The sequence below is a fragment of the Hippocampus comes genome, unplaced genomic scaffold (genome assembly GCF_001891065.2).
Source record: "Hippocampus comes isolate QL1 unplaced genomic scaffold, H_comes_QL1_v1.1 scaffold87, whole genome shotgun sequence".
NCBI lineage: Eukaryota > Metazoa > Chordata > Actinopteri > Syngnathiformes > Syngnathidae > Hippocampus > Hippocampus comes.
The window spans coordinates 582075-604488 of NW_017805739.1; the positions used below are offsets into that span (position 1 = coordinate 582075).

The 22414-nt window shown below is 44.0% G+C and overlaps 2 protein-coding genes across 5 annotated transcripts in view; both read left to right on the forward strand.

Moving 5' to 3' along the window:
- The first annotated feature begins 2317 nt into the window (after nt 1-2317).
- On the forward strand, nt 2318-11394 carry prdm1b (PR domain containing 1b, with ZNF domain). The gene is made up of 7 exons (XM_019883222.1): nt 2318-2436; nt 2523-2834; nt 6498-6701; nt 6927-7167; nt 8346-9253; nt 9340-9468; nt 9892-11394. The coding sequence occupies exons 2-7, from the start codon at nt 2649-2651 to the stop codon at nt 10459-10461; spliced, it is 2238 nt and encodes a 745-aa protein (XP_019738781.1). The 5' UTR covers nt 2318-2436; nt 2523-2648; the 3' UTR covers nt 10462-11394.
- Nucleotides 11395-14256: 2862 nt separating this feature from the next.
- LOC109523838 (uncharacterized) overlaps nt 14257-22414 on the forward strand; it is a 28041-nt gene continuing 19883 nt past the window's right edge. For 3 of the 4 annotated variants that reach the window (XM_019883250.1, XM_019883251.1, XM_019883253.1), the window contains exons 1-2: nt 14258-14587; nt 20083-20170. In XM_019883250.1, coding sequence (XP_019738809.1) covers nt 14403-14587; nt 20083-20170 — 273 coding nt within the window. In that variant the 5' untranslated portion in view covers nt 14258-14402. Of the gene's footprint in view, nt 14588-20082; nt 20171-22414 lie in introns of all 4 variants that reach the window. The other variant, XM_019883252.1, reaches the window with a different exon arrangement.

The following is a 22414-nucleotide window of genomic DNA, read 5'->3' on the forward strand; positions in this document are numbered from 1 at the left end:
AAAACAACCAACGTAATAATACCATCTTACATATTTAAGGTTTACAGTCAGCAAGGATAATCCCCTTTGGTTAAAGGGATCTGACGGAAAACTAGGCTGACCGTTCCGTAAACAACAAGGCAGTTGAAAAGTGACTCGACTGTGCACGAGTGCGCTAACAAAGCATCAACAGCACATAATCCTCTCTATTTTTTTTTTTTTCTGCTGATCAGCTTTTACATTTGACCAAGAAATGGACGATGATCAAAGCATGACAACAACAATGGTATTGAGAGAGAAAGAGAGAGGGGAAAAAAAAAAGCTGGGTGAAAATTCCGAGGAAGGCAAGTCATATAAGGAGCAGTCAGAAATAAACAGGATGACCGGTTGCAATTCTTCCTCCGGCGGATTGTTTTCACTTTCATTTTAGTCGAAAGAAAAACGCCGCAGAACAGCACAACAAATGAGCAGAAGAGATCAATAGTTTTCCGAATGAAAGGCGTGTCTCCCCCCCCAACCCCTTGACGGACAGGCAGGCCTCAGTGTATTATAAAACACTCTTTATAAATCCCCAAATGAAATTCGATAATTGTCGAATATATATATATATATAAATACTGAAGGTCGGATTTAATAGCATCTGGTTCCGGACTTTTAACGATACATGACTTTTGTTCATGAAAACGATGAAACATAAAAGGTCAGAAAGAAAAAAGATCATCAGGATAAATGCGCAACCGCCGGGGGAAGAAAAAAAAAAATTGTCATATCAAAATGTCATCCCAACTTTATTACGTATGATGGTACCGTACTTGTATGAGGTTTGATAATAATTGCGCAGGGACGTGTTCCATGTGACAGTCGGCACGTCTTAGTTGCACTTTCATCATTTACTGGTTTCACATGTTGACATTCAGTCCGTAACTGGATTTCCAGCATTAACCCGACCGAAGCGTTCACTGCCCAGCGGTCAGACGGCCGCATCGTCAAGTGTCAGGTCACATCCCGTTGTCTAATTTTGCTGGTCTCAGACAGCTTCGGTCAAGCTGACCTCAGTTCTTTTCTTCACTTTATCCGTTCATCTCATCTGGACCGTCCTGCCCCCGCCGCGCCCCGCCCGGCCCAAGTTACCCAACAAGAGTTTCCCCTCTTGAAAAGTGTGTCTGGACAGCACGATGTGCCAGATATAATAAGATCTTCGCGAGTCGACATCGCCACTTGTCTCGGACTTTTGGAGACTTGAGCTTCTGAGCCCGAGCCTAGACTGTCTGCAAATTAGAGAAATTAGCCCAGTCGGGCCTCCAGCCAGTGAAAGACCCACACGTGCACGTATATAGACACACGCGCTCACACACACACACTCACACACACACGGACGGCCCCACCGCCTTCATCCCCCAAGCCACACTCCGCTTCGAGAATAAGCAATCTCACCATATGGCAGCCAATTTCCTATCTCAGTTAAGACAAGGGGGGCAATAAAGACACCGGGACGTCATTTCGTAACACTTTTAAATGTAGACTTTCCAACTCAGAGTTGTTATTATTATGAAGAGTATGAGTGACAATACCAAGTGCCTACAGCGCTATCATAAATCGTCTTGACATTTTAAAAGATCGAAAGCAATACATTGGAGGGATTTCTTTTCCTCGCTATTTATAACCGGCAGGTGAGCTGAATGCGTGCGCGTGTCTAAAAGTAAGCGGGATGCTCACCAGACAACATCTCTTAAGTCTCTTTTCCTGTGCACTTGGGTGACCTGGCCTACATCTTCAAGTAAGAAGCGCAAACTGGTGCACCGCTTGGATTGATTGCGTGCGAGTAAAAGACACGAGTACGGTGTACTTCTTGAGGAAAATATTAGCCTTCGTGTTCGCGAAATCCTCGGAACTGAAACTAGATGTGCATGAAATGTGTGTTTCGGACTATGTGTGTGTGTGTGTGTGTGTGTGTGTGTCCGCTTGGTTAAAGATGTTCTTCGGCGAGATATAGGTCAAGGAGATACAGTGGCAACAGATTGCTCATTATGTGCCAAATCAAGCCAAATTCTCCAAGTGTGTTTTCCAGTGGCAACAGTCCAGCCATCTGCTCTTCCTTTATTCCTTCATTATCATCCCGTCTTTGTGTTTGTATCTGCGCGCGCGTGTGTGTGTGCATGCAAGCGCACATGACAACAGCCACTCGCTCGACCCAAGTGTCCACCGTCACCGATGTTGTTGTCCGAAACCCAACAGTCAGTGTGTCAGATGGTTCGATCACGTGACCGCGGTGGCTTGCCATTGGCCGGGCGGTCCGGCTAAAAACGCTCGGCGCAATCCGGGGCTCAAGAGTTTCAGGTGACAGAGCACGGGAGGGGGACGAGTGGCCACGGGAGGATCTCAAAGAGAAGAGAAGACAAGAGGGGATGGCCTGGAACCAAAGAAACGATGGTCCAACAGCTGAATGAATGTGAACAAGTAAGACTTTCATTCTTGATCGTAGTCGTTTAAATTTAAGAAACGTTTGTGGGAGACGTGTTCATTTTTTTTTTTTTCTCCTCTAGATCCTGAGCTTTACTCAACATACCTAAGACGGAGGGAAACAACCCCAAGCAAACCAAAGCCTTAATCCATACCAAAGCGTTAGCGAAGCTGCTCGGCCACCCGCGCTGTATTCGGCGCCGTCCAAAATGAAGGTGTTGGACAGCGCACAGGGAGACATGAGCACTTGGCGGGAAGTGGACTTTGCTCTCAACTGTACCTACATTGTACCGGATCAGGTGTCGAACCCGAGTTTCAACCTGCCAAAAGCCATGACTTCCATCCCACGCAACCTATCGTTCGAATACGACAAAGATGAGGTGAGATCACTTTTAGTTCGTGCGAAAGATATAAAACGTGTTTTTCTGGACATCTGACAATTGCTCCTTATTATCCCCTGTGCTTCTTTCCACCATTCATTTTGAGTTGCATCCAAATTTTCGTCTAACTCGCCAACAAAACATTTGATGATGGAGTGTTTAAAAAAAAGAAAGAAAGAAACAAAAGCCTGACTTTGTCTTGAAACGCAGCGCCGCACGTAAAACAGACACGGTGACGTCAGAGTTCTTGCCGGTTGATCTTATCACACCTTGTTATGCTTTCTTGACAACAGCGCACACCCTCTTCGCCTCCCACAGATTCTTCCACTCAGGTGATTCACGCACTTTGCGATAACGTTTCAGTCAGCTGACTTGCTTTGACATTTTTTTATTTGTTTATTTTTTTTAAACAACAGCAAGAATGATTTCCTGGAGAGTAACGAGCGAAGGCATGCAAATTAATCTTCGCAGCGGGCCTCAAATGTCTTCTTCCTCTTTCCTTCTCATCCGAAACGTTGTCAACAATTTCCTTCTTCGAACTTAAATGTCGATCGGGTGAGGCGTTTTCGTATCATTAGCGGTCACAAGTCTTATTTTTTTGCATCTTCCTTTTGGCCCACACACACACACCCGTGTTTTCCGATGAAGAATGCCAATCAGGAAGCACAACTGTGATTTTTTTTTTTTTTTTTTATATAAAGGTCATGAGCGTGAAGCAAACTGGCTCTGATCCAGAGTAGTTTCCTTTCCTAAAATACGAGTCTTCTTGCTGTCGTCTTGTTGAAACTATTTTCCTGACTCATTGCTCTATTTGTGTGTTTGCAACGACCTCGGGGGGTGACTTCAGAGGAAGTCACAACCCGCACGTGCAAATTCTCACATCCGGGCTTTTAAGACTAACCTCACCGTTACGCTGAAAGTGGAAACGGCACTTGGACTCTTAACAGTTTTGAAAGGTCTCTTTTGTAAATTTCATCCAGGGAATATTTGTGAGGTTAAATGGTCGCTGATCTTGGGTGGTGGATGGCTTGGTGTTTGTTGGGGTTGAGGTCCGGGTTCTCCAAAGGGATGAAACCAAGATTTCCTCATCGTTTGTCATATCATTGGTCATCAAGATGAAAGATTCAAGGAGTCATTTAGGATCTTGTCTCTGATATCCGGCCTGATCACTTTTGTCGAACCAAAACGTTTTTTTTTTTGTTTTTTTTTTTAAATCTGAAGTGTTCCCTGGAAGCACGTGGCAGATGGGACGTGAGCGGTGAGTGCCAGTTAGAGGGGAGTGAAGGGGGTTAGGCTTTTGCGGAGCGCGAGTGTGTCGAAGAGAGAACTGGGCGCGGTGGTGGTGGTGGAGGGGTGGGGGTGGATTTAGGTTAAAACCAGATGATTAACTTTCGTTGGGAACATGCTAGCCAGCAAGGCATCAGGCCTCAACTTGGCAGGCACACAAGCCACTTCCAAATCTTCGAAAAGAAAAAAAAAAAAAAAAATTGGGGGATGGGGTGGTGAGTGTGATCGCGTGGGTATCCTCAAACTGGCCCAGCCTCCTTTTTTCGCGTTCTTCTGCACACTGCACGCGCACCCCCCCACCCCCTTTCCTCCCAAAATGACGCCCCCATCTCGCTTCCCCTCCGCCTTTCTCTCAACAACGTGAGCGGTTGAGCAGCGATAACGCTGTGGCGGCGGCGGCGGCACAGCGGTTTGTTAACCACGCAACGCTGGCTTAGCATAATGCGCCCTGTCACACCCGTTCATCACTTCCAAGAATCACCTCACTTGAACATACGCAGATACACGCGCCGTTGTCCCCGGTGACCTGTTCTTGCCGTAAAAAAAAAAAAAAAACACACACACTTTTAGGCTCTTTAATGACACTCCAAAGTGTTTGGTGATCGGTTCATGTTATTTTGTTTTTACGAGTTGACCTTTTCACGAGATGCTGCGGCTCATCGCTTTGAAGCGTCATTCCTCAGTGGCAGGAAGACAGAGAGTGTGTTGACTTATAGGGGTTAGTAGATTGCTTTTTTTTTTTGGGGGGGGGGGGTTCGTTTGATAGATGCAACACAAAGCTCCTGTAGACACCCAGGCCGAGTGTGACATGGATGCTGCAGTTGCGAGTGAGGTTGGACGGGTGGCGGATGAATTGCATCAGTTTTATGTTTTGATTTGAATATTTTTGGATATCATTATGTGGATATGGACCAAAAATTTAACATAAAACAGGTCAACTAATTGGTCTTTGTTATTTATTTATTTATTTTAGTATTATTATTTTTATTATTATTCCTATTTATTTATTTTTATGCACGTAAACTTTTCCAGATGATTTAGTTTTTTTGTGCTGATTTGGAATCTGGCCCGTTTTCTTCTCTTTCACTTCAGGTCTTTATTTTCATTTTTCTTTTCATCACAATGACGTAGCACGGGGTGTATTTTGTAATATGAACAAGCAACAGGTGGATTTTTTTTTCTTTTTAGGAAACCTCGTTGCGTGAATCACAACGCATGGTAAAAGGCCGTATTGCGCAAGGTTTAATCGGTCAACCTTAAAAATGAAAAAAATCTCAAAAACTTGATGTGCTTGAAAATAATTGACTTTTTTTATATGTAAAAAAAAATTTGTTTCGAGAGATATCAAGCCATCTCTGCTTAAATTCCACTGTTGACTAATCGTTTCTTGCGGTGCAGATTTTAAATGACAGTCAGAAAAATTCCATGCGATAATGGGAGGTGGTGGTGGTGGTGGGGGGGGGTTTGTGTGGGGTGGGGGGGGGGTTAGAATTGAAACGGGTGGCTTATCGTGCTTTCGGTTGGGTAGAACAGAGAGGTAGCGAAACGGCAAGTCAAACCGCTCCTGTTTCGTTTTTGCCACGCGTTGCGTTCCAGTGGGCAAGAGGTCAGGGATCAGTGGAGTAGTAGGTGAGAGAAAGTGTGCTTTAAATCCCTTCAGCGGCCGAAGTCATTCGTGCGGAAAGTAGGCCACCTTGGAGGTTTAAACTCGCCTTCTGAGCTTGTCTGGGTCAACGTGAAGAAAAAGCCGCACCGGAACGAAATGTGATGAAAAATGAAATTGTTGCCGGGGGATATTCCCCCCCCCCCCCAAAAAAAAACCCTCCGCCCTTTTTTTTATCCCGTAACTCCGCTTTTCGCTGTCACTGTTGTCATTTAAAAGCGGTGACGAGCACTGAATCATCTCCCATTAAAGCCGGTTTTAGATGTCTCACATGAAGTGTCCATTGCCATGCAGGAAACAAGTTTTTGAAACAAGGAAGCAAGGTTTTGAAAAGACCGTCTTTTTTTTTTCTTTCTTTTTTTGGCTCTCATCGCTAGTGGTACAGAATTTGAAAACCCAAAACCGTCATCACAGCTTTACTGGAACTTGCTGTGTCACTCAGGAAATGGAGTTATTCCCAAGTGAATTCCCATTCAGTCTCCCTCCCCACACGGTATTTCCCTTCCGGCTTTATTTCCTGTAACCCTGACGGGCAGAAGTGGGAAGCCACACTCATGAACTCAGTTACACCGCTAGTCAAGTTGATGCGTGTATAATTTGACTACCGGCCAAATGTGGTTTTTTTTTCTCCCCGGGGTGGGGGAAGTGGAACTATTTGTGACTATTGATAATGACGAGAGTGAAAGGGAGCGCTGAGAGAGAGAGAGAGAGCGAGCAAGAGAGAGTGACACAGCAAAACGGACACGCCTCCAAGCTTCAAATACAATGACAGAATCAAGCACAAACGCACTAGAGTGACAGAACACCCACGACACGCGCCTCTGCCTCCGCCGCCGCCGTGCCCACTTGAGAAGCGCTGTTCCAAACGGAGTACAACACACTGCACGTTAGAACAGAAGGACACCGAGGATACTTTACTGTACATGGCAATGGTGAATGTTTGGACTTTTACTCCCTTTGTAACTTTCTTTTTTCGCGCGGAACAGTCATTAGCTTTACACGACTGTATTTTTCCAAGAGCGGGCAAGTAAGGAACGTGCAAATATGTCGAAAATGAAAAATAAAACTAAAAAGGCGGTGAATAATGAACGCGAACTAAACCGCCTGGTGCATGTTTTTTTTTTTGAAAATCCGCTCTCCATTTTGGCTGGTTGCAGATTTATAGCAACGGGCACCTGCAGAACTTCATCGATGGCTATGACGTCCGCAGGAGCAACTGGATGCGTTACGTCAACCCGGCGCGATCGCTGAGCGAGCAGAACCTGGTGGCGTGCCAAAACGGCCGAGACATCTACTTCTACACAATTCGGCCCGTGGAGCCCAAACAGGAGCTGCTGGTGTGGTACAGCCAAGAGTTTGCCCAGAGGTTGTGCACTCAGCAGGAAAATACCAAACACAGTGAGTGTCGCGGTCTTAAGAAATACAGCGGAAATGAGGCTCGCTTTGATCATCTCACATATTCGGTGTCGTGACTGTCCCTTTGTGTCCCTTGATATCCATCTTTGCCGAAGAATGTGCTTGTTCTTGATCTTTCTCCCCTTTGACTATCAGATAACGATATCGAATGCTTCAAAAGATCTTGGACGCTGACTCACAGTCGCTCTGCTTAACCGGAAAAAAAAAAAAATAATAAATTCCCTCGCTGCAAAGTAAATGACGGCGCATTATTTCCATCGGTGAATATTTTTAGCCCTCACCCGGATGTCAAATTTTACTTACACATCATGTCCACATCTGCGTTTCGACCAGTAGTGAGAACAGAATGACGGCTGTTCAAAAAGTCCTTTCCGTATTTATTTATTTATTTATTTTTGCTATTAAATTCTGTGACGGCCATTTCCGTCCTCGGCATTGAATGAGTTAACCGAACATGACTGCAATCATCTGCTCATCCAGAGCGATTCTCCCTTGCTCCAAAGTCGAATGACTCACACCAATTGAATACACGAGCCATGTCATTATTTACCCCGGTGACTAATGCCGCAGCAGTTTAATTGCATTGTAAAGCGCTCACGTGACTTTCATTACAAAGTGCCTGCTTGCGCAACATTTGTGATGGCTCACATTTTTTTCCCCCCCGGGATATTTCATGACCTAATTTACAGTAGCTTCGAGGTTAAATCCGGACAAAGAATTAGGCACATTCTAACTTGTTAGTCAGATGGAAAAAGGGAAATCAGGGAATTAATTGCCCACCGCGTGGAGCGCGATTGGATTGTGAAACAGAAAATGGCCAAGCGCTGTGTAAATGATCCGGTAATTATCGGTTGCGAGGCGCTGACGTGACACATACGGTAGATAATAATTTTACCACCCAGCCGCGCTTTCTCTCTCGCTCTCTCAGAGCAACAAAACAGAAACCTAAAGCGCTCGGTTTATGCGTTATGAGTCAAACCCGATACGAGCGTTTACCATCACGGGAGTGGCCAATGTGGGTGGATGTGTGTCACAAGATACGTATGTCCCGCCGGCGTGTCATCATATGGTGTGAACTTGAAGGAAATAAATATCACCCGGACGCGAGCCGCAAAAAACAGCGCCCGATGTCAACCCGTTTTTTTGTGATTCTGCCGCAGAAAGCGCAAATGCGGACGACGAGCTCGAGAACGCCCAACGGCACCTCGCTCGGCAGATGTGGCCCACGGAGATGACCAAGGAAGAAGTGAAAGAGGAGAGGAACGATGAAGAAGTGGATGTGGAGATGTTGGGGAGAGACACCCCTCCGGATACTCCTGATGACCAAATCATGGACTTCAGCAAAAAGATGGAAAAAGAGGAGAAGGTGGACAGGGAGCAGCAGGATCCCGGTTTTGTTCCGTCGCCTCAGCTGGAACCGAGAGGGATGAACACCCCCCACCTGGCAGAGCACCTCCCGGCACTGTCGTCCGATCAACGGAATCTGCCCCTTCACCTCCATGGCCTCTACGGCCACAGGGAAGGCCTGGTGTCCTCCTACCCCCCGCTTTACCCTCAATCCAGAGCCCTCCAGTCCACCTACCAGCTCCTTCCTCCCTTCACCTCGCACTATCCTCGCCTCCTCCTCCCTTCCTACTCCCCTCCGTTTCCCGGAATGCTGCCTTCTCGAGGATCCGTCCGGTACAATGGCTACCTGGGCACGGACGGGATCCCGTACCCTCCCCTCAGCGCCCCCCATCTCCTCCCAATGACCCTGCCATACCCTCCGTCCCACCAGGGTGGTCTGAAAGAACTCACCCCTAACGTGTCCCCACCAAGAGGCGCCCCGGCCACTCCCGAGCTCTCTCCCGTCCCCAAGCCGATGAGCCGGCTCCCCTCACCTGAACGTACTTCCTCCGTCTGCGAGGAGGCGATCAACCTCACCCTGGACATCGCCAAAGGCAACTCGGGACTGCGCAATCGCCCCGGCCACAAATCTTTACCCTATCCTCTGAAAAAGCAGAACGGAAAAATCAAGTATGAATGTAACATCTGCTCAAAGACTTTCGGACAGCTGTCCAATCTTAAGGTACGGACTTGGAACGATCATCAGTCGATCGACTTTTTTGCAAAAGAGCTCTCCATCGATGACGCGGCCTTGTTTTGTGATCGCAGGTTCACCTCCGAGTGCACAGCGGCGAGAGGCCTTTCCAGTGCAACTTGTGCAAAAAGAGTTTCACTCAGCTGGCTCATCTACAGAAGCATCACCTCGTTCATACGGGGGAGAAGCCACATGAGTGTCAGGTATGTGGAAATGAACCCTTTCGTGCAACCCTGGAACCTGATCACACGCTCAGCGGTCCGCTGGAGTAACCGCTGTCCCTCAAAGGGTTGAAAAAAAAAAAAAAAAGGGCGTCTGTTTAAATGGCAGTCAACCACTTCCCGATGGCTGTTCCCCGACGGCATTTCAATGCTTTTGTTTGCATCCGCTGGATGGGCCGAAGCGCCGTCTAACAGAACAGGTTCGCGATAGAATGCCTGCCTGTGCTAAAGAACAGGAATAACAACGCTTTCACAATCTGAATCATGTCAGCATTGCGTAATACCACCTTGCGCCCAAAATAATCCCCACATCAATCTTTCCGTCGGCACTTAAGCTTTTCCGTCGCCAGAGGTACTTTGAGAAGTCTGTGACGCTTGTTTTTTTTTCTTTTCTTTTCTCTTCAGGTGTGTCATAAGCGCTTCAGCAGCACCAGCAACTTGAAAACTCACCTTCGACTCCATTCTGGGGAAAAACCTTACCAGTGCAAACTGTGCAGCATCAAATTCACTCAATACATCCACCTGAAGCTGCACCGCCGGCTACACAACAGCCGCGACCGCCCTTACCACTGCCAGCTGTGCTCCCAGGCCTTCTACCACCGTTTCTCCCTCCGCCTCCACCAACGCAGCCGCTGCCTGGCCAACTCCGACTCGGCCGTCGACGTGCACGTGACAGAAATGCTGGAACGCTTCGATGCCAGCCAGGAAGCCGACGCGCTGTCGGAAACGGCGTCGGCGCCGCAGCTGGAGGAGGCCGTGGAGCGGTGGCTCGCTCGCACCTTTGAAGGCGAGGGAAAGGAGGACCAGAAGGAGGCCAGCTTTCTGCTGAAAGCGCTCACCGCGGCGACGAACGCGCCCATCGCACCGTCGGCGGCGCCCGTTTCCCGGCGCGGCGCTCCGGCGGCCTACCAGGAAAGAGCGAGCGTCGTCCACCTCCACACGCATTCATCAACGGTGAAACTGGAGGGTCAGTGAGACGCAACTGAAGCAACCCGTGACAGGGGCAAAGGAGATTTAAAGATGTAAAGCACCACTAATAGAGAAACCAATGTCGCCAAAAGTAGCCTCTGTTTTTGACTGAAGAAGAGAAACACAGCGGGATTTTGTTTTTGTATTTTGTATGTCTATTTTGCAGCACCAAAATAAGAGCATTCCAAAGACTCCACTCAGTGATATTTTTTCAGACATGATAAAGATTGTGTTTCCTTCCGACAAATAATCCCAAAAAGAAAATTGGAGGGTTTTGTCCAACTGTGAAGTCAATTTCTTCTACTCAGGTAGTTTTTGAATGTGTGTTTGTGTGGGCGAGTGCGTGTGTGGGTGTTAATTTATGTTTTTCTTTATTTATTTAGCTGTTCATTTTATTTTTGGTAGACCTTAAAACAACTCAGGAATGATGTCGTAGTTCGTCACGCTTGCTTTACTTTGTGTTTGTTCTGCGTGCTGTTTGTCCAGGTGGTTAATTTATTTATTTATAATTGAACCAGGTTAAAAAAAAAAAAAATCAAAATTCTCATCGAAATGAGCATCTGCCAAAACATCTGGAATCGTTACACCATACCGAATCGCTTGACAAAAAAAAAAAAAAAAAACGAAATCCAGCCGAAAATTGTGACATCTGCGGATGCACTGATTTCTTCATGTTGACTATAAAAGTGAAAAAAACCAAAACCTGCAGTTTATCATCAGCACAGACAGCAGAAAAAAAAGACCAAAAAAAGACCAATTGGCTTTCGGCGTTTGATATAATTTTCTAGGTTTCTTTTTTTTTTTTTTGTACGAGGTTTCACTCTGTAGGGTTTTGGTTTTTTTTTCGAACAGGTTTGAGATTGTAAGAATTTATAAGTGAGAGACTATTTTGATTGTACTTTTATATGGTAGCGTAATAAAGATATTGTTTCTACAGTATATGTTGGGTTGGTGATGTTGCTCTTCCAGGACTTGGACTAAAACCAGAAGATGATTTTTATTAATATTTTTGTGGAGCGTCAACAGACTAAATTTGTGTCTGTTAAATTTGTCTGGCAAGGAAGCATATTCGGCTACTGGTCACGACAAGGCAGCGTAATTTACCTCAGCCATTTCCAGTCGTAAGGTAAACATGACATTCGGCACGACTATCAAGGCGATATATACAGACACACACACACACACACACACACATATGCTGAGTTTTTTTCTTTTTCTCCTTTCTGAACGTGAGTCAAATGTTTCGCCAACAAATCAAAATGTGCTCTTTCCAGTAATTCTCTGTCATAGTTATTGAGTGTTTCGGTTTTGCGTGTGATGACACATGTAAAAAAAAGTATTTCCTCTTACTTTGCGTGGGAGAACCCACAGCAGCGACACTGACACAAGTGAACCCGAGTAAAAATCTCAAAATTTGTAATCGGTGCGGTGCGCAACAATGACAGGAAGTAGTGCTAACTCTGAGCTGTCATGTCGAAAAGCAACACAAAATAGTCTTCATGTGGAAGTGAGACGGTGCACGCGGTTATACAAATAATGAAGGGAGTCTTTAAAAAATGTTGTTTTTTTTTGGGTGACCATTAAAATAGAGGAAAAAATTGCGGGGAAAGAAAAAAAAAAGTTTGTGAGACTGATGGTGGCAATCCAGAAACATGGATCTGAGTTTAAAATATGAAAACTGAATTGAGCCCAAAATATTTATCATGACATCGACTCAAAGTTCTTGACGGAGAAGAGTTTTTCCCACCTGACTTGGATGCAGGCGGATGCAAAAATTCCACACAGGAAGGCCGCCCGGCTGAGATTTGAACCCGCGATGTCTCGGATGCCGAATGATATCAATGTCACCATAGGTGAAACACTTTTTGATTCAACCGAAATTGGCCAATTCTGGACATCTCAGAGAGTCATGGCCATGAAAGGAATTTCACGAGACCTGTTCAAACGCATCACGTGTATGTGTGTGTGCCGGCTTCAAAAGAACTATTCTCTTCTTAGAAATGATGACAAGGCTTGGGTGATTCAGTGCACTATAAAAGAGACTTTGGGGAGGGGAAGAAATAAAATGAAAGAAGAACAAAAGGTAGTAGAGTACAGGTACTTTCACAGTCATTTCCTTGTTCACGTGCACAGATGAGGTTGAATCAGAGTTTTGTATTTCTTGCATCACACGTGCATAAAAAATAAGCATGTCATTGTATGATTAGGCTTCCGGCACATAATTAGATGGGGGACTTGAGTTTGGCTGCTGTCGCTGAACAAAAATGGTGTCTTGAATTTCCTCATTTTTAGTTTTTCAGGTGGGCGTACAAAATAAAATCATCTGGATCCAGATACAGTTCGTTTAAGTCGATGTTATAGTCCATGGAGGTTCAACAGGAAATCGGGGTTCATCATTTTTTCAAGCTGTATCTTTTAGCTCCAGAATGCCATTGTCTTGAAATGTAATTTTATCTTGCATAAATTCGAAACATGCGGCAAAGTCATTTCAGGAGTGCAGATAAAAGATTTACCTGCTTTGTGTGAGTCACACACACTTTACTTTCAGTTGCAGTTGTTTGTTAGCCAACAGTGAAAGGCCAAGCAAAGTACAGCCATGGGTGTGGCTGTGAAATAAAAACACACACTAGTTGGTCAGGGCAACCCCCTAAATAGGTCTAAAGGTGAAACTGTAAAGATAAACAGTGTAAATGTTCACTTTCGATAATTCATCTTGGGTTAAGGGAAATAAAATGGAAAATCAGATAAACTATAGAAAACTATTTCATTCTGATGCCATGGAAGGCATTGCCAGGCACACTGGGAGCAATTTAGAGTTGCAATGTCTTGCCCAAGGACACATGACAGCAGACAGTCACAGCCGGGATTCAAACTATTTACCCTTCGGTCACTGGACACACGCCGTGAATCCATTTTAAGACAAATCCATACGGTCTCTTTTATTTCTTCCGTTATTTATCCACCCAAGGTGAAATAGTGAACATTGACATCAGATTAATAAAATATTGACCTTTCTACCGAATGTTAGGGGACTGAAAAATGTTAAATATGTTCAAGACGTAAGTTTTTATCAATTCCACGACAAATAGAGAATAAAAACTCACTGAAGTCCGTGACATCCTGAGGTTATCATTCAATATAAATTGCTCCCCCAATAAGCAGGTTTTTATTTAAAGATTTATTCAACACGAAATATTAAATATTTTTCAAACTGGCAATTTTTTTATTGAAGCTAGCTTGTCAATCCTAAATTAGTTAGGGACAATGTGACACATTTATTTAAATAGTTTTACACTTGCGCGCTGTCTTTTACGGTGGTTGTGCTGTACGTAACCACCGACGGATGGATTGGGCAGTAGCGCCCCCGAGTGGCATAAAAGGACACTCGCATGCCAATGATGATTTGTTATGCGGTGGAATTGTGGCGCCACTGAGCGGTGGAATTTGGCACTTGATTGAATATAACAACGAAAGAGGCGCGACGTGATCAATAACCGCACAGTGACGTCAGTAGAGAGAGCATTTCGGGAAATACCTTTTTAAAAAAAAAAAGACATTTGACTTTTAAAAGCTACAGATCTTACGAGTACATATGTAGCTCATGGCACAAATGCACGATCCCCGGGGCATTGTTTCAACTGAGAGACACCATCAAATGCATATTCGTGTCTTCAAGCCAGACCCAGGCGTGAATTGAGTGACTGCCCCCCCCCCCCCCCCCCCCCTAGTGGGCGTGTCTTTTTCCCGTGGGTGTGAAGCGACTCACGCCACCTCCCGCAGTTCTCCACTAGAGGCTGCGTTAAGGGAAACTGTCATCTGACGATATCTGACAACAAAGTGCCATCCTTCAGGCGTCTCCTTGGCGCGCGCAATTAATTAATGTAATCGGAGTTACAGCGAGCCTCTCATCATCCTACGGAGCACAGCTCCGTCCCCCAAACGCGGTGATGGCGAAGAAGGCGCTGAGCAAAAAGTCTTTCAAAACTTTGTTCACCAAGAGTGAACCCAACCCGGACGAGTCGTCGGTGAAGAGCGCGGAGAAAAAAACGGACGAGAAGAAGAGGTTCAAGTTGCCAAAGTTGAAGATAAAGTCGAAGGGGAGCCCCTCTTTCCTGAAGCAGCAGGTGTTCAGGTAAAAGTTTGCACAGGTGTCAGCGTGGCTCGTTTGGGATTGCAGTCGTCTCTTTTCGCGAGGTAGCCGTCGGTCACTCGATTAGGAACACCTGCAGAATCGACCCTGACTAATTGAAAGGACGCTCGGAGTACACACCACGTGAGAGAAGCAGTCGGTGTTTTGCTTAAGGGTACAACCGTAGTGCTAACTACAGCCGTCACAATTCTAAATTGTTGTCAAACTGCAGAGTTTCTTCAACTTGTGGTCCTCAAGCTACCCATGTGTGGATACACGAATGCTTCATCTAAACGGCGGTCATATCGAGGCCATCCACCATCATCGCGAGATGCTTTCCACAAGCAATGATTTCGTTTTTGTTTTTTTTCTGGTAGCAGTGGCCTAAGCTTTTCATTGAGTGCTGGTCCAATAAATGTGTTCACCTCTGTGTATGAAATGTGTAGCCGAGTGGTGGGCGCATCTGTCTCAGACTCATGGAGGCCTTCTCTGGTAGCTGTGGCCTAAGCTTTTCATTGAATACTGGTCCAATAAATGTGTTCACCTTTGTGTATGAAATGTGTAGCCGAGTGGGCTTGCGGTGGGCGCATCTGTCTCAGACTCATGGAGGCCTTCTTGTGTGACGTTTGCAGTCATGCATGGAGCTCCAAAGGTTTACATAACAAAAAAAGCAAAACCAGAAATTTTTTGCTTTGTCCGTCCAAACATTGTCTTCATTAAGGTGGCCGCAAGCCACTTACAGATTTTTACTTTTGAGAAACTCACAACATTTGATAAGGTTTTTGTTGCACGGCCCTAAAACCGGATTAAAAAAAATGTACAAGGAAGCCAAAAATAAGATCCTTAAGTAAGACATAATACTGTGTTGGATCATGTCACAGAACAAATACTGTTGCAAACTTTAAATTCTAAATGTATACAATGGGTATAAAAAGTATACACACCCCTGTTCAAATGCCAGGTTTTTGTGATTTCATCCAAACATTGTCTTCATTAAGGTGGCCACAAGCCACTTCCAGATTTTTACCTTTGAGAAACTCACATTTGATAAGGTTGTTGCTGCATGGCCCTAAAACCGGATTACAAAAATGTACAAGGATGCCAAAAATAAGATCCTTAAGTAAGACATAATACCGTGTTGGATCATGCCATAGAACTGAAATACTGCTGCAAACTTGAAAAACAAACAAAAAAAAAAAATCAAGTCAAGTATCAAGTCGAACTTTATTGTCACATGTGCTGTATGTTGCACATACAGCACAGATGAAATTTCGCCAGGTTTTTGTGATGTAAAAAAATGAGACCAAGATAAACCATTCAAACTTACTCCACCATTGTTGCGACCTGTAACATGTACAACTCAATTGAAAAAAAACAATCTGTTTTGAGAGAGGAGAAATTAAAATAAACAAATGTGGTTGCACAAGTGTGCACACCCTCTTATAAGTGGAGATGTACTTTAGAATTTCCTTATCACGTGCAAACTCGTGTTCAGTGTAAGTCGGCACACAACTGCCACCATTCAACCACAGCAAAGTTCAGATGTTCTAGTTGGCCTTAACATTAAATGACAAAGTAATACAACACAACACATAAAACAGATAAATGAGACCAAGATAAACCATTCAAACTTACTCTACCATTGTTGCGACGCATAACATGTACAACTCGATTGAAAAGAAAAACTGTTTTTAGAGAGGAGAAATAAAACTAAACAAATGTGGTTGCACAAGTGTGCACACCCTCTTATAAGTGGAGATGTACTTTAGAATTTCCTTATCACGTGCAAACTCGTGTTCAGTGTAAGTCGGCACACAACTGCCACCATTCAACCACAGCAAAGTTCAGATGTTCTAGTTGGCTTTTCCTGAAGTCATGCTTTCTAGCAGACGCCTGAGAGTTTTGTGCTAGCGCTTGACGAGGATTTGGAACTGTTCATAAGTCCCTCCGCCATAACTTAGGTCCCACCTAAAAAAAATACCATTACACATTTTCTCCCAATGTTTACTTTAGCTGTGCTCAGAATTTCCTTATTGCGTGCAAACTCGTGTTCACTGGAAGTCGGCACACAACTGCCACAATTCAACCACAGCAAAGTTCAGATGTTCTAGTTGGCTTTTCCTGAAGTCATGCTTTCTAGCAGACGCCTGAGAGTTTTGTGCTAGCGCTTGACGAGGATTTGGAACTGTTCATAAGTCCCTCTGCCATAACTTAGGTCCCGCCTAAAAAAAAAAAAATACCATTACACATTTTCTCCCAATGTTTCCATGACTTTGCCATAAACAAGGCAGTCAAAATATTAGAAACGCCTGCACTGCAGCTCTACAATGGTGAAATTTACAACCACAATGATAAACATTTCAAGTGATGCCCCTCTGGAAGTGTCAGTCAAAACTGAGCAATATTGTTCGGAAAGGTTAAAATTTGAACTCTTAATTGGATCTCTGAGATTGTGCAGGTGTACCGAATGAAGGGGTATATCTATTAATGAGTTGATTCGATTCCCATAGACAGACGAATGGAGTAACAATGACCTTAGACATGCTTGAACTCTTTCCCGGTGCTGACTTTGTGGAAGATTTCACATGTCCCCGGACGGTTGCATTCTGAAATGTGTTTTTACTGGAGGGAAGGTTCAGTCTTGCAGGGCCCAGAACACTATTTGTATATATCATCACTGATATTTAACTAAATTATCCAAAATCGGAATATTTGCATGAATCGAGGTGGTATTTTACACGTTTTGACTGGATCTGTTTTGGGTTTTTTTTCCCACCTTCTGGGCATCGATGTACTCCACAAAAACAAACAAAGAAAAAAGATAAATATACTTTGTGAGTCAAACATGTGACAAAGAGTGCAGTTCTATTGGGATGAGTTTTTATTTGAAAGGTTGTTGGATGTATCGTACGTCAAGTGAAGTATATCTGAATTTGTTATTGGATGTCAGACATGAACGATATCGCCGCTGTCCAATTCAAGCAAGTGAGGACACAGCGCTGTGTCCAGCCTGAAGTGGAAAAGTGTATTTGTTGCCGGGACATGTTCGAGATGTTGGAAATGCAAAAAGCAATGCCATGGGGTTGTTCATCGGGTGGTTACAGGCGACACTGACTGGCAGTGTGTGTTTGCTTAGTGAAAAGACCAATAAATGATGGGTTTGCTCAAGAGCTGCATGCTTCCAGACTGGGGTAAAGGTTAACCACATACTTGTGCACTGAAAATGGTAATATTTGGTTCGGAAAGAATATATTTAAAAAACTTTCACCTTTACTTTTGTATTATCTGCATTTTTTTTATTATTATTTTATTTTTACTTTAATCCTTTCAGGGACAGCCGTTACTACAGTGGACAGTCTATGTTATCAGGTTACAGGATGCATGAAGGTTTTTTTTTTTTTTTAATGATGCATTTTGTTATTGTGTTCCATGACTCTGACTTCCCAAGACTTAAAGCAATAAACATTACGGTTTAGCATCTCACAATTTCCCGGGATGGTAAATTCTCACACCCACCAGTTCCCCTTTCAAGCACAAGTGAAACACACCCGGATGCCCCCTCGTGGAATTTGTAGCTGCCCACCTCAACCTTTGTATAGTCCGCTCAGTTTCATGAGCAAATTAGCAAGGCCGGCATCATGTCCAAGGCTCTGAACATGTCTTTTTTTGAGCAGTACTTTGCTATGTAATTCAACCACTTTCACCTTTACTTTTGTATAGTCTGTATTTTTTTTTTACTTTAATCCTTTCAGGGACAGCCGCGACTACAGTGGACAGTCTGTTATCAGGTTACAGGATGCATGAAGGTTTGTTTTTTTTATGATGCAGTTTGTTGTTGTTGTGTTCCGTGACTCTGACTTCCCAAGACTTAAAGCAATAAACATTACGGTTTAGCATCTCACAATTTCCCGGGATGGTAAATTCTCACACCCACCAGTTCCCCTTTCAAGCACAAGTGAAACACACCCGGATGCCCCCTCGTGGAATTTGTAGCTGTCCACCTCAACCTTTGTATATTCCGCGAAGCTTTGTGAGCAAATTAGCAAGGCCGGCATCATGTCCAAGGCTCTGAACATGTCTTTTTTTTTAGCAGTACTTTGCTATGTAATTCAACCGACGAAGTCAAAATTATAAACAGAGAAACATTGAGTCCCGGGCCAGGCCAAACGCGTGTTTACCGCGTGTTGCTGACTGATGGACGGGGATTGAAAGACAAAAAGTGAATGTCGACGGCTTGTCGAAAGCCCAACAATGGCAGCTGTGTGTGTGTTCTTATGTTTGCGGTTGCAGATTGTCAGGTATGTGTACGCCCGGCGGATACTTCATTCCCTACAGTTCCACAACCCCCGTGCTGTCAACGGGTTGTCAAATGTGATCCTCGCGAGACCTTCAAAATGTCTTGTCTATGCTTTCTAGGGACACGGCGTGACACGCGGAGGTCCTGCACGGACGTCCATTTTAAAACGAGTGTTGACGCGGTGCTCCATTCTTAGAAGCGACCCCAAAACGGCTCTTCAAAAGCTCTAATGAAGGAATAAAAAAGGCGAAATGGCTTGGAGCCACGAGTCGATAAATTTGACTTGTGCTCAAGATGTCAGTTTGCTATGTGGCTTCCTGGACCTTCCAGTTGTGCGACGCAGAGCAAGCAGCAGATGTGTCCATCAAATGACGGTTGTACGGATGCGGCCGATGTGTTGACAGCTTCTTCGTGTGGCTAAACTCTTGACCCGTTGTAGTTAAAGTCCCGTTTCGATGTGCCAGGTTCTGCTACAGATCCTGCATTCGAGCAATAATTCGAAAACGAATTAAAGATTGCATTTGGATAAAGTGAAATTATGTTATATCTAATACAGAATCGCATATGTTTCTCTTTATTTTTCTTTTTGGTAATGATTTTTAAATATTAGCCCAATGCTACATTGATACTTTGCTGTAAAAGTCACACTAAGAGAATATGGAATGCCGTTCCAAGGAACACAACGTCAATCTCTGTTTAGCCGGTTCTGATCAACATTCTCCATGCGGTGATTCATTGCCTGTGTTTCAAAAAAAGAATTGTGTCCTGTCACACGACAATTACATTTGCCATCCTGTTATTCTCTAATTATGCTCGGAGTTGTCGGTCGCTTGCACCATTATCAGTCAGTGTGTTTTGCAAAAAACAAAAAACAAAACATCTTACTCGATTGCATTGTCGTTTGATTGTCATATTCAACCAAAAAGTACAAGATGCATTCCAATGAAATGAAACAAGTTGTGCCCATGCCGAGGCCCGCTCCTAACTCAATTTCTTAGGTACCCACTGATTTTATTTATTTATTCCCCCCCAACTGACCTCACGATCCTTGAAAGGCGCTTATGATCCTATGCTGTGATGTTCCCCCAAAAAACGAGCATAGATCCAGTCAGGATGCTTCCTGTCGTTGACCCGTAGAAATGAATTAAAAATGGAATGACGCGAACTTATGACATCATTTGTGCAATTTTGTGATTCTCAGTCCTGCTGAACCCGCTACCAGTCCGGTGGATGGACCTGTCTTGGCCAAGACAAAATCATCAATATATGCCAGTGCGCCGAGGTCAAAGGTCAGTAAAGCAGTTGGTATCATTGCCTCCATTCTTTCTTGCATCTGACCTGGTAACATTTTGGTGGGCTTCAAATCAATCCATAGGTTCATTGGAACCCTTTCAGGGACAGCGGTCACTACAGTGGCCAGCCTATCATTTTATCAAGTTGCAGGTTATCATTATTGGTGCATGAAAGGGTTAAATTTGACAATGTGGGGGGGGAAAAAAAACAACTGAGCTGAACTTTGAGAGAAAATAAATGTACACAAATGTACAAGTGGCAAATCACCTTATGAACGTGCAGAGAACCCGATAACCACTTGATGAGTTCGTAATCCTGTCACGAATCAGGAACTTCTTGTTATGCAAAACATGTTCACTCTTCCCTTTTAATGAGGCTGTTTTTAGTCAAACAATACAAGAAAGTCATACCGGTGTTGCTGCGGGGGACAAGGAATAAGAACTCTTGCCATCTGCGTGACAGGCTAAATAGTATGGATCTCGCTGCTCTGAATGCGTTCAAAGTACCGTCGTATTTATATTTCGTCACCGATGCAAAATGCAATTTTTCGAGCTTGAAAGCGTTTTTTTATTTTGTACAGCTTGAAAGCATGGATTAATATTAAAGGTGATTATAGCCGCGCATGTGCCAAAAAGTCTGGCGTCACCAAATACCAGAACCTGTCTGTTTTTTTTTTTTTTAACCATCATGTCTTGGAATAAATCGACACAATGTGAGCGGTGTCCAGACTGATCCACTCCATCCTGTAGGGTTTTATATGTGATATTTTAGTGTGATAAGCACTCCCTCACTCCCCGCCAAAAATCTGACCAGTTTTGCTTTGTTGTTATTTCAAAACTACAATTCTGCAAGTCATTAGAAGAAGCAATTTGATTTGGCACTCAACATGCATGACGACTCAGTCCGAGAATCCATTTGCACAATTGCTGGGAACGTTCTGAATGCTAATCTAAACGGCGTTGTCAAAAATTGGCTCGTTTTCTGTGAGATAAAGATCTCCTTAAAACTTTCTGAGTTCTCAATCCCATATTTCAGCACATTGCCAGTTATTGGCCCAATCCAAATTGTGCATCAACACTTTACATGGTGAGTCTCTCATTCTGTCCAGAAGAGGGCGCAAGTGCTCTACTGAGCGATCGTGCTTGGAGGCAATCCGGCAAAGCTGCAAATTTGTTCACGCATCAAGCGATCAGCAGAATGTATTCATCTTGTGACGTGTTTGTTTACTCCGTGCCAATGGTGAACCTGTTCCCATAAATCAGCGTGAACTATGACTCATAGTTCCACTTGACATCCTGTTAATTTTATTTGATTTTTTCATTCGCTGAAGTTCACAAACGCGAACCCCGCACCAATTTGGCGTGACATAGAAATCGCATTCGAGCACATCGATCATACAAATAATGTTAAGACACTTTTTTTTTCATTTCAAAATGTCTACCGTGTGTACATACCGATAATTAAAAAAAAAAAGACAAGTGATGCTTCAAGCTCTACCTGTTATGATTTGTCTGTGTTTAGCATTTTATTTCGCAATTTACGATGCACTTTGATGACAGTTTTTAGCACTTCATTTTACTTGACAACCCATCCGTAACAGAAGGAAGAATTTGAGTAGGCACACCCCGGGGAGATTCTATCAGATGGACTCATTGTCATCAAGTCTCGTCAAAACATCCACAAATAGTCAACGCTCTCACGTCACTTTAATCTCAAAACCATTTCGGATTCATGTGGACCAGTCAGCCATGTCCCCCTCATATCATGCAAACTGTTTTATCGTGACACGTAACTGTCTTCATCATGATGAGGTCTACTTGTTTCCCAAATCAATCTTCATAATCTCCCTCCAAAACTATTCAACAGACAATTCAAAATGCCATCAATTAGGGGCAGTCCGGACCCTCGATATAAGCCAGTATTGAAGAAAATTGTTTTTTTGTTTCAGCATATCATGTTCCTTTCATCTTCGGGGTGGAGCAGTTGTAATGCTTGGAATGAAGACGGGGTGCGAGCTCGTTTTCCCGTGTAAAGTCTATTCAGAGCTCGGTGCTGTGGTTGAACAGCTTTCATTCCTAAATTAAGGCATTCCTCTCAAAGAAATCTTTTTTTTTCCAAGTCGTGTAGTCTGTAGTGGTAATCTGTAGTGACATGATTTTATATTTTGTCTTTTATACCACCTGTATCACAATCTCAGTCAGAATATAAGTAAACAAAGTTAAAAAAAAAAATCAGGGGGC

Coding starts and splice junctions, on each gene's coding strand:
- prdm1b (XM_019883222.1), top strand. CDS start 2,649: ATGAAGGTGTTGGACAGCGCACAGGGAGACATGAGCACTTGGCGGGAA. Junction 7,168..8,345: donor GCAGGAAAATACCAAACACA/GTGAGTGTCGCG, acceptor ATTCTGCCGCAG/AAAGCGCAAATGCGGACGAC. Junction 9,254..9,339: donor GACAGCTGTCCAATCTTAAG/GTACGGACTTGG, acceptor TTGTGATCGCAG/GTTCACCTCCGAGTGCACAG.